The following is a 10,199-nucleotide window of genomic DNA, read 5'->3' as shown; positions in this document are numbered from 1 at the left end:
AAAACTAAACACAGCTGCCATAGAGTTGCCACCTGTTTAGGAAACAGTCTGGCAACGCCAGGGAGCGCTTAAATTTTTAAGAACTTTTTTGCTCCGCTGTTGTTGTGATTTTTTTGTAAATCCCCCGAAAATGGAGCAACATTTTGAGCCGGAGACGACCGTGAAAAGTACTGAAACGGATATCCTGCATCCCGACGACGCCCAGTACATTTGGCTGCCCTTTTTGGTGCTCGTTGGCATTTTTGTTCTGGCAGCTGTGGTGCGTTAATTCCTTATCGCAGTCTGTTTGCTCAAGTGAATTTACATTTGTTTAATTTATGCATTTGGGTCTCCAAAGGTGTACGTAATGTCTCGCAGTCGCTGCCGGGTTTCCTGGGATTGTCTGAGACGCAGGAAGGCCCCGCGAAGTGGGTATATCAACGTGGACGAGGAGGATTCCGATGTGCCCATGGCCTGCGGAGATGAATTGGGGGATCACCAGATTACAGCCAGTCTGCTCGCCGGCCGCCTGCACATTCAGGATGTAAGTAAAGCCTATATAATGACCTATTTCCCCTATAGCTTATCTTATCCACAGGAACCACGTAACGCTTCCATTGCCTAGACAATCTTCAATTACTTCCAAACACTTTATTGTCCACGTTGTATCCAAACGGTGGTTGTCCTCGACTGAGTTACTACTGCAAACTACGTGCCTCTACTACAAGTACAACGAAAATAGCCCTAATTTTAATGATCCGTACTGGTTGCCCCCAGTATTCGCGTCGTCAGGTCGTAGAAACCAAAGAAGAATGCACCGCCCAGTGTGATCCACATCACCCGCGGCACGAAGCCAGCAAACAGACTGAAAAATAACATAAACATACATAAATAAATGTAAACATAATTATAAACCTATTGTTAGTCAAGTCTATATGGTAAATATTTACCCGCCAAAGCCTCTCTCTAGATAAATGCCATGCAAAATGCTCCGGGCACTGCGACGTCGGTTTAGACTCTCCCTTTCGGCCAGCATGATTCGGGTCTTGACCACATCGAGTGGTGTGGTTAAGCCCGCAGAAATGCCACCAGCGACGGCTCCACAAAGAGCCACCGACAGGGGAGTGGATTCGTAGCCGGTCGTGGGAGTCCATTGCAGCTTAAAGTACTCCCAAAGGGGAAATTGGATCAGACTGAAGGGGATCTCCCGCATGATGGTGGAACCAAATCCCCGATAGAGACCGCGTTGCAATCCCTCGGTGCGATAGGCCCTTAGCAGGATTTGCAGGCCAGACTGTTTGTTGCCCAGCAATGTTTGGGAGCGCTGTTTGGCAATCTCCACGGGAACACGGATCAGGCAAGCCAGCTAAGGGATATGGATATTTGTTAGCCCTATAAACAGAGTATGGAGTATCTAGGTAAATCCCACCACTTCTGCTGCTGAAGCCGCTGCCATGTGAACATAGGGCGAATCTTTGGTTTGGGTGAGGGAGCTGAGGAACTGCTTCCCGCACTCGTAGGTGCAGAAGAACAGGGCCGCCGTGGGCGCACTTCCCGCAGCCGCTGGAGCCAGTCCTTTGTAGATGCCCCTGAAACCGCCTGCCCGCCAAAAGCCCAGCTCGCTCTGCAGGCGGGTCTTGACCGTGTCTATGGGAAAGAGGGCAATGTCCACCACCATGCCAGCCACGCCTCCAGCCTGTAAGATCCAAGTTTAAGATCTAGATTCCCTTGTAAATATTGTGGGTACTCACAACAAGGGCATGTAGAAATTTCAATTTGTTGACCGGCTCCTGCATGCCGATTTCCAAGGACCCTGCGGCCGAATCCAGACCTAGTTCCGCTGCCATGTCCTAGAAATTTGGTTTAGACACCCAGTTTATGTCATGCCGCAAGAATATTTGTTTAAACTAATTAAATAAACAAAAATATAAAATGTGGTTGTTAACGTAACAGTCAGCTGGTTTTTAATGGTCCGGCAACGCCGCGCACCACAGCTGATTGCTGTAGAGTTGTCAGGGTTTTCATACCTACAGCCATATTTTAACCTTTGAAAATATAAATTTTTTTTACAGACTTTTCTTTAAAAAATTTTAAAGTTTCACAGATTTTTATAATAATAATTAATTTTTAATGATATTTTACAAAATGTAATACCACCCATATGTACTTGACAACCCTAGATAGCCGTCGTTCTTGGGAAGAAGAAGAGGAACAGCAGCACCTATTTGGCCAAGTGAAATAAAATTGGCCGTGATTTAACCGATAATAAAAGCTCGGCAGCAGCAGTAGAAACAAATAAACCCAGGATCGAATCATGGCCCTTCGCTTGTCTCAGAGATTGCTGCAGACGCAGACGCCGTTCCTCACCCGCGTACGTTTTCTCGGCCGGGAAATTGGCCAACAAATAGAAATTACATAAGAAATTACGCGGCGGCCAGATGCTACAGATTGTCTTTAACTATTCCCATTGCAGGGCTACCCGCTGCTGGTAACCAAGGAGAAGTCCGAGGATGTGGCCCACACCAAATCGGCGCTGCAGAAGAAAGTCACGGTGAGTCTGGCCACTGGAACTACTGCCCCCCAAGTGAGGTTATAGCATCCTTATATATCTTCGTGGACAGGGCACCGACATCCCCTCGGCACAGTACGGAGGTCGTCATGCAGTCACCATGCTGCCCGGCGGCGGCATTGGTCCGGAACTGATGGGCTATGTGCGCGAGATCTTCCGGTACTGCGGTGCCCCCATTGATTTCGAGGTGATCGACATCGACCCCTCCACCGAGGGCAACGACGATCTGGACTACGCCATCACCTCGATCAAGAGGAACGGTGTGGCGCTCAAGGGCAACATCGAGACCAAGTCGCAGACCTTGTCCGAAGTCTCGCGCAACGTGGCCATCCGCAATGAGCTGGATCTGTACGTGAATGTGGTGCACTGCAAGTCGTATCCCGGCATCCCGGCCCGCCATCACGACATTGACGTGGTGCTCATCCGTCAGAACACCGATGGCGAGTACGCCATGTTGGAGCACGAGTCTGTGCCCGGAATTGTGGAGAGCATGAAGGTGGTGACCGTCGAAAACGCGGAGCGTGTGGCCCGTTATGCCTTCGAGTATGCCCGCCAAAACAATCGCAAGAAGGTGACCACCATCCACAAGGCCAACATCATGAAGCTGTCCGATGGTCTCTTCCTGGAGGTGGCCAACCGGGTGCACAAGGACTATCCCGAGCTGGAGCACAACAACATGATCATCGACAACACCTGCATGCAGTCTGTGTCCAACCCGCACCAGTTCGACGTCATGAACATGACCAATCTGTACGGCACCATCGTGTCCAACGTCCTCTGCGGCCTGATGGGAGGAGCTGGCCTCATTTCCGGCAGGAACTACGGTGATCATGTGAGTAGCTCTCTGTTACACGAAACGTATCACCCTTCATGTTCACTATACCATTTTCAGTACGCCGTCTTCGAGCCGGGCACCCGTAACACAGGAACCGCCATTGCCGGCAAGAACATCGCCAACCCGGTGGCCATGATCAATGCCAGTGTCGACATGCTGAACCATCTGGGTCACAAGGAGCACGCCAATGTCATCCAGGAGGCCGTCTACCAGACCATTGTCAACGATGCCATTCGCACGCCAGGTGATCATCCCCCGTAGCATTCTTACCCAACAGAAACATTTACATCATCTCCGTATCTTGCAGATGTTGGCGGCACCCACTCCAGTACCGATGTGGTTGAAAACATACTCAAGATCTTGAGTGCCAAGCGCGTGAATTGGTAAAATAATCGTCTGCATTTAGAGTAGCTTATATGTTCTTTTATCGCGCTGTCACAACCGAGTGTTGTATTTTCTAGATAGTTTTTAAACAAACAAACATCTATCGCTTGTCCCCCTTCTACTGTCCACTGTTGCGATGGGTTCTGCCTAAGAGAACCTTGTATTATGATTTCATGCTCTGTTATTGTATTATTTTAATTACTTACTGATTACTTTAGCAGAACTGTAAGTGTTATTGCCAAAAAAGGCCTAACTGTGTCTCTAACCAACCAGCACACCCACAGACTACACTTAACAACTAACTTTTTGGTTTCTTTACAACTGTATCGGGTTATTTTACTATAAGCAATTGCAAGTAATTTGTTGTTGGGATAAAGACCTATTACAAAGTTACTTCGAATTGTTAATGGATTATTTTTCGGTCTCTTTGTCTACAAAATTGGCGTCCTATTTAGCAATTGCTTTGTTGAACTATTTTCTGTTGTATATTTGTCTTAAGTAGTCCTCCAGTAGATCACACCACCACACACACATTCAGTACACACGTATGTAGTTTTCGTTTTGAACGTGTAACCAAAATGTCCTTGTCCAGCTCTAATCAACAAAATTATTCTGTTTTCTCTCCTCTCCCCGAAAACCCAAAACGCTTTACCGCTCCGCAGGCCACATGGAAACTATTTTAGCCAAGTTTAGGCTCTCTTGCACTACCGAAACTCAACCAACTGCTAACAAACTCAGCAAGATAAACCAAATCGAACCAAGTCTAATACCAAACCAATCAAAATTATATTAACCCACAAACTAAGCCAATTCGAGACGTCTTGTACCCCAAGCCAATGCATTCAGCCTAATGTGATGCCCAGAAAAAAAGAATCGGTATAATCAAATCGAGGTCGAATTGTTCCGCTGCTTAACCCAAAATATGATATGTTACCCCGGCTAAATGTCCATTGTGTGTTCATTCGATGTCCAAGTGTGATAATTCAGGTAATAAAAACTCCACGTACTTTTCAGTTTAATAGTTCTTGAACCGTTTGAATGGATATTAATAATGCATTTTTTTTATATTTCACAGATTTTCATGCCGGCCCTATCCAATGTTTCTGCACTCTGGTTCTTTTCTTATACCCCACTAAGAGATACATTTTCTTTTTTTTAACTTTCTATCCAAAATACCCTAAGGCAACAGTTTAATGTACAACAAGAATAACACACTTTGCGCTCTTAAAAAGCCAAGCAAGTTTCCAAAAATAGTCAAAGCGATATAAATTGTAATTTAAAATTTTCCAAAAGAATTGTAATATTGAGAAGTTGATTCAAACAAAATGTATTATTCTGTTCGAATATTTATTAGTAAAAAAAACACTGTATTTGCTAATGTTTTCGATTGGGCGGGAAAAATACTGGGCATTTAGTGGAATACAATGAACAAATATTACCAAATGGGAGTTTTCAAAAATATCTAAGTCCATCTTATAAATTTCGGGGCATCCATTTATAGTCGTATATGAAGACATTTTTTGATATCTTGGGTTGAGATCGAAACCTTAGCTTTCATACTTTTTCAACTTCATCACATGGGTACATAAATTCCAGATTCCACAGGCATATGCCCCACTTGAACACACAGAATGAAGGCACAGTTTTTCACTTAGGTCAGTTTTATCAGAATTACTTCTTTGTTTATTAAACCTTAAAAAGAGCGATAATCCAGTAACCACGGGTAGCAAATGGATAGCTTAGAAACGCAGCTTCTGGAAGAACCACTTGTTCTTGCCCTCCTTGTAGACGGACTCGAACTTGACGCGGGTCTGGAAGCGGTGCGTCTTGCGCTTGACGGGATCCTTCAGGTCCTTGGGCGACAGCTTCTCGAAACTGATGTCGTGCGCGGTGTAGCGGGTGGGCATCAGATGGTTGTAGTTCAGGCTCTTCAGGAAGGGCTTGACCTTGGACTTCTTCTTCAGCTTGTTCTTGCCCATCTTCTTGGTCACCTTGCGCGGGTAGCGGTCGATGCCGGCGACGAGAGCGTGGCCGAAGGGCTTCTCAGGGGTGCCATCGTCGGAGGTCTTGACGATGATGGCCTTGCGGCCGGCGTAACGTCCACTAAGGACGATTACGATCTTGCCCTGCTTCATGATTTTCCTCATCTTGGCGGCTTGCTCTGTAAATCCGATGTTATTGTTTGTAGAGTGCATGAAATGGGATGGAAAATAACAAATTGTTAGTAAATTTATCAACAAATCAGTAGATAATATTTATATCCAAGTCCCGTCAAAATATATAGTAATATCCGTTGATATGGGAAGACAGGTGCCTTGAAGCTTAATTATTCCTATGGTAAGTTGAGATCTTTGGAGGAACCTCTAGTACAGCAGAATGAAACCAAAATATGTCCCCAACAAACACGTTTTCAGTTAGTAAGCCGGATGCTTTGGGGTGCTGATTTCCTATTAGGTATATTATTATCTTTAAAGACACTGAATTTATCCGAACTGAGATAGGTGGTCGCTATGAAGACTAAAGATGTAGTCAAATAGACCATGCGGAGTGTTACATCCATATATTGTTGGGTTTTTTCATGGGCACAGATGGACATTGCCATCGTCGAATCTTTGAATCTACTTTAGAGGGTCGGAAACGGATCGTTTTCTGCGTTTTCAATTAAAATTCGCATTGAGAGGGCATAGTCTCCATAATATACACCACTCACAGTCCTAACGAATCACAGAAAAAGATATTTTGGCTAAAATTTAACTAAATTTACACGCGGAGCACACCACTCACCGGAAACGGGCGAAAAGAAAAGAAGGGGAGATTTTAGAGCTGGGAAATACTCGTTTTTTTCGATAACAACTAAAAGATGTGGTCACACTTTGGGCATTGCAGGTTATATTATATGGTCACACCCGCTTAGCAAGTACACACACCAACAGCGATATCAATCGATATTTTTGAAAAATCATCAACGGCTATTACCCAAACTTTTCAAAACTCCTTAGTTAAGACCCTCAGATTTGTTAACAAAATAGATTTATTTAATTTTAGATGGTAGTCATTTAGAAAACACAATACATACTAATCATTGCTTAAGGAGAGTAACTACTCCTTGTAGTGTTCAGATATTTGTATATCGGAAATGCCCGGTCCTACGTCTTTTTCTGGATAATCTTAAATGTATTTCGCCGATTCAGTAAATAGCTGACGGCAGTGGCAGCCGTAGTTAGGCCAGTTAAATACCAAAGGCCCTGCAAGGCGGGATGATCTGTGGCAGGGAGGAAAATATTGATTATTCCATCTTGGTTAGGGATAAGTGTTATATCATACCCGAATAGTTCCAAATTGGAGCCCCCAAACTGAGGCCAATGGTGGCCAACTGCACGCCCGTGTTGATTTTGCTGAGGAGCGTGGGCTCCAGCTGAGCAGTAACATGGGTGGCATCGAAATAGCGCGAAAAGGTTTTCTATAAAAGGAAGGAAAATGTTAATTTATGATTAAAGAAACAAGGGGAATCCTCAACTCACCGGCGGTGGCAGACTTATGTAGCGAATAACAAATCCAGCTCCCAGGAGGAACACATCCCGGAAGACCACGATTCCGGCGAGCCACATGGGCAGCAGATCTGTGTAGCACAGAGCGATGACCAGCGAGCCCATCAGCAACTTATCGGCCATGGGGTCTAGGAAAGAGCCGAACTTGCTCGCCTGCGAGGGCCAACGACGGGCGATCTGGCCATCCAACTAAAACGGAAGAAAAACTGATATTAATATGTGTTAAAGAACTGTGCTTAAGAATCATCTGTACTTTTAACCCTCTTTGGGAAATATTTAATTCATTTCAGAACATATTTGCTAGCATACCAATGCTGAGAGGCAATAAGTATAAGTGGCTATTTTGTTAGGATAAACAAACTATTTTTGGAACTGAGTCTAGTGCATTGTTTCTATTTAAAAGGTATTATATGTATTTGATTGTTGAAATAAACACAGGCGGGCAGAACACAAATCAATAAATGATGCCAAAATATACGCCGCAACCTGTTTTGTCTTGTGTTTACTATCCCCTTTCAAGAAATTTCGACGGTTTTGACATAGTAGTTATACAATATTATACAGAAGTACTTTAACAAGTCCGAGCCCAAGAAACTCACCAGATCCGTGACCCCAGCGAAGGCTAGAAGACTCATTCCGAGTGTGAAATCCCCTTGGACGATCACATATCCTATGTAGGGGGAGAGGACGGCACGGCTGATGGTCAACATGTTGGGTATGGTCATGATATTCTCCCGCTCCTCGCGGATCTCGTCGATCTTCTCGCGCACTCGCTCCTGGACCTTGTGCCTCGCCTCCCGGATGTCATCGACCAGGAAGTTCTTCCTCTCGATGACGCCCTGCAGAAGGTGACGGCCCTGCAGGGTGCGCAGATGGAGCGACTGCTTCTTGGCATCGGCATAAAGCCGGAGGCGGGCCAACTCATAGTTCCGCCGACGCTTGATGTCCAGGAACGAGATCCGGATGAATCCCGTGGCGGCGGCATAGCGATTCAGGCAGTTCACGAAGCTACTGCCGCCGACGCCCAGGACGTGCTCCAAAGTGGCGGCTCCATGATGCAGTGGCCGCTGCACCTGCCGGAAAATTATGGCGGGCAGCATGGGGTTAATAGACGTCCGATCCCAGTCTCAAGTTCAGACTCCTTTTCGGGCTCTGCAATCACAAATAAACCCCACAATCAGTTCCAATTTATTGAGATCCGTAACCTTGACTCCAAATAGATCGGCCACCGACCCTTGGACATCGTTATCACCGGTCAAACAACCCACCATTTGTCGGGGATCCTTTTCACCAGTTGCTTCTGGGTGCAGTACAAAATCTGGTTCAATTATCAATTACTAATTAATAAGTCCACGGCATTTACGGAAATTTTAACACAATTTTGTCTTGTTTTTATTACACAAGTCGGCTCCGATAACACTATCGATACGGCGATGACACCATCGATAAGGCGCCGATAACTCCACGTGACTGCCAGAATGCACTAAATAATGCCCGTGTAACGCTTTTTTGATTTGCTCAATTCAATTTTTTTGCAATTTAATTTAATTTAATTTAATTACTAACTTACGAATTCGGGCTTCACCATTTATATTCAACCAATGTTATTGTAATGCACACGTTTTTGATAATAGCGCTGTACTCCCAATCAGTTTGGAGGTTAATAAGGTTCCTATTTAGGCTTCTACATGAATAACTCTCATGCATACAAAAAAGATCAACGATCTAAAAATTTATAATTTCAATGTGGATACTTAGGAATAAACTGCGGCTACCATGATTTATAAAAAAAGTTTTTCGTTAAACTTAAACAAAGAATTATAATATTATATCAATATTGAAAATAAACTCAAATAAAAAATTAGCTTCTTTGTTATTGTTTTCTACGCTGAATCTTTTTATGTCTATTTAAACAAGTTAAGAAATTAATATTAGGAAGTTATTGCGTTACAATTTCCAATACTATTGTCTTAAAAACTATGGTATGTGGAACGTCATCAAAAAGTACACTTTACAACACTTACAAATGATTTATTTTATGTGCTGGCCCCGTATTATTTTCAGCAGTTGGATCAATATTTAGAGCTCACGGGGTATTTTTAATTTATTAACATTTTCCCGAATGAGGCTAGGTCCGGCTTGGTACATATTTAATGAAGCCACCATTAATAAGCCGGGCCGCAAGCTGCTCTGGACTTGTCAGTCGTTTAATTGGATTAAATTTAATTACACTGCCACTTAACCCAGGCAAAAGCTGCTCGGCGGCCGTCTTGGATATGGAAATTAAGCCGCGGTTACCGTTTATTACTTAATATAAACTTTGGCAGCGGCTCGACCATGACCTGACCCTATCAGCTGGCTAATGAATTTTCCCGAAAGTTGCCAGGCCGAATCTGTTCCACGTTTAATGGCCACAATTACGGACCTGCCTTTCCTAGTTAGTGAAAGCAAGCCGTGGCAAATAATTATGAAAGACTGCCAGGTTGCATTTTTGCCAAGGCTGGCACAAAGCAATCTTTTAGAAATATAGCAACTCGTTTATGGCTTGGGTCATTATGTCACGTACTGGGCATCATAGTAATTAAAGGTGGGGGACAAGGCGATGACACTTACCGGGAATTTTCCCCTGGGCATCGAAGACAATGCATCGGCATTAATAATGAACTGCAGCCGAGGTGTTCGGGTCCAATAATGTCCATGGCATGTCAGCCGTCAGTCTGCATGTTAATTTCCAGAAACCACCTTCCATTTTCCCGATTTTCTGAATGACACTCGGGGCTACTCAGTAGCTGTCTGCCATAAACAGGAAGCTCCAGCAGGGCGGGAAATGCGGAAAATGCGCGCCTGCGGAAGAGATTGACAACTTTTTGTGATGCCCTATCTA

The 10,199-nt window shown here is 44.4% G+C and overlaps 5 protein-coding genes across 6 annotated transcripts; 2 read left to right on the top strand and 3 right to left on the bottom strand.

Annotated features, from left to right (window-relative positions):
• The first annotated feature begins 47 nt into the window (after window positions 1–47).
• On the top strand, window positions 48–719 carry LOC119553992. The gene is made up of 3 exons (XM_037864702.1): window positions 48–259; window positions 338–523; window positions 578–719. Exons 1-3 carry the CDS (start codon window positions 131–133, stop codon window positions 602–604), a joined length of 342 nt encoding a protein of 113 aa, XP_037720630.1. The 5' UTR covers window positions 48–130; the 3' UTR covers window positions 605–719.
• Window positions 616–1,936, bottom strand: LOC119553981 (S-adenosylmethionine mitochondrial carrier protein homolog). Its single transcript, XM_037864691.1, has 4 exons — window positions 1,731–1,936; window positions 1,409–1,675; window positions 930–1,345; window positions 616–844 (listed from the first exon to the last, which is right to left on the bottom strand). Exons 1-4 carry the CDS (start codon window positions 1,824–1,826, stop codon window positions 730–732), a joined length of 894 nt encoding a protein of 297 aa, XP_037720619.1. The 5' UTR covers window positions 1,827–1,936; the 3' UTR covers window positions 616–729.
• Window positions 1,937–2,165: 229 nt separating this feature from the next.
• On the top strand, window positions 2,166–5,093 carry LOC119553133 (isocitrate dehydrogenase [NAD] subunit gamma, mitochondrial). Of its 2 annotated transcripts, XM_037863329.1 has the most exons (7): window positions 2,166–2,350; window positions 2,453–2,530; window positions 2,601–3,380; window positions 3,441–3,627; window positions 3,691–3,766; window positions 4,430–4,754; window positions 4,843–5,093. In XM_037863329.1, exons 1-6 carry the CDS (start codon window positions 2,294–2,296, stop codon window positions 4,458–4,460), a joined length of 1,209 nt encoding a protein of 402 aa, XP_037719257.1. In that variant the 5' UTR covers window positions 2,166–2,293; the 3' UTR covers window positions 4,461–4,754; window positions 4,843–5,093. The 2 variants fall into 2 exon arrangements, with proteins under 2 accessions (XP_037719257.1, XP_037719266.1); XM_037863338.1 differs by lacking the exon at window positions 4,430–4,754 and having other exon boundaries at window positions 2,167–2,350.
• A 325-nt stretch (window positions 5,094–5,418) lies between these two features.
• Window positions 5,419–5,952, bottom strand: LOC119553142 (60S ribosomal protein L27). Its single transcript, XM_037863354.1, has one exon. The coding sequence runs from the start codon at window positions 5,912–5,914 to the stop codon at window positions 5,507–5,509; it is 408 nt and encodes a 135-aa protein (XP_037719282.1). The 5' UTR covers window positions 5,915–5,952; the 3' UTR covers window positions 5,419–5,506.
• An 854-nt stretch (window positions 5,953–6,806) lies between these two features.
• On the bottom strand, window positions 6,807–8,734 carry LOC119552730 (probable cardiolipin synthase (CMP-forming)). The gene is made up of 5 exons (XM_037862487.1): window positions 8,584–8,734; window positions 7,915–8,467; window positions 7,289–7,504; window positions 7,092–7,227; window positions 6,807–7,029 (listed from the first exon to the last, which is right to left on the bottom strand). Exons 2-5 carry the CDS (start codon window positions 8,413–8,415, stop codon window positions 6,914–6,916), a joined length of 969 nt encoding a protein of 322 aa, XP_037718415.1. The 5' UTR covers window positions 8,416–8,467; window positions 8,584–8,734; the 3' UTR covers window positions 6,807–6,913.
• Window positions 8,735–10,199: the final 1,465 nt, after the last annotated feature.

The sequence above is a fragment of the Drosophila subpulchrella genome, chromosome 3R, assembly GCF_014743375.2.
Source record: "Drosophila subpulchrella strain 33 F10 #4 breed RU33 chromosome 3R, RU_Dsub_v1.1 Primary Assembly, whole genome shotgun sequence".
Classification (NCBI taxonomy): Eukaryota; Metazoa; Arthropoda; class Insecta; order Diptera; family Drosophilidae; genus Drosophila; species Drosophila subpulchrella.
Note: the sequence above shows the minus strand (reverse complement) of the source record. Positions and strands in the feature narration are given on the sequence as shown.

Bases quoted from the DNA above. Each gene is read 5' to 3' on its own strand.
- LOC119553142 (XM_037863354.1), bottom strand. From the start codon at position 5,914: ATGAGGAAAATCATGAAGCAGGGCAAGATCGTAATCGTCCTTAGTGGA.
- LOC119553992 (XM_037864702.1), top strand. From the start codon at position 131: ATGGAGCAACATTTTGAGCCGGAGACGACCGTGAAAAGTACTGAAACG. The intron at 260-337 runs GTGCGTTAATTC...GGGTCTCCAAAG, and splicing joins TTTTTGTTCTGGCAGCTGTG to GTGTACGTAATGTCTCGCAG. The intron at 524-577 runs GTAAGTAAAGCC...TCTTATCCACAG, and splicing joins GCCGCCTGCACATTCAGGAT to GAACCACGTAACGCTTCCAT.
- LOC119552730 (XM_037862487.1), bottom strand. From the start codon at position 8,415: ATGCTGCCCGCCATAATTTTCCGGCAGGTGCAGCGGCCACTGCATCAT. The intron at 7,505-7,914 runs GTGAGTTTCTTG...CTTCCGTTTTAG, and splicing joins TCGCTGGGGTCACGGATCTG to TTGGATGGCCAGATCGCCCG. The intron at 7,030-7,091 runs GTATGATATAAC...TCCCTGCCACAG, and splicing joins TCCAATTTGGAACTATTCGG to ATCATCCCGCCTTGCAGGGC.
- LOC119553981 (XM_037864691.1), bottom strand. From the start codon at position 1,826: ATGGCAGCGGAACTAGGTCTGGATTCGGCCGCAGGGTCCTTGGAAATC. The intron at 1,676-1,730 runs GTGAGTACCCAC...TGGATCTTACAG, and splicing joins AATTTCTACATGCCCTTGTT to GCTGGAGGCGTGGCTGGCAT. The intron at 845-929 runs GTAAATATTTAC...GTTATTTTTCAG, and splicing joins CTAGAGAGAGGCTTTGGCGG to TCTGTTTGCTGGCTTCGTGC.
- LOC119553133 (XM_037863329.1), top strand. From the start codon at position 2,294: ATGGCCCTTCGCTTGTCTCAGAGATTGCTGCAGACGCAGACGCCGTTC. The intron at 2,351-2,452 runs GTACGTTTTCTC...TTCCCATTGCAG, and splicing joins AGACGCCGTTCCTCACCCGC to GGCTACCCGCTGCTGGTAAC. The intron at 2,531-2,600 runs GTGAGTCTGGCC...CTTCGTGGACAG, and splicing joins CGCTGCAGAAGAAAGTCACG to GGCACCGACATCCCCTCGGC.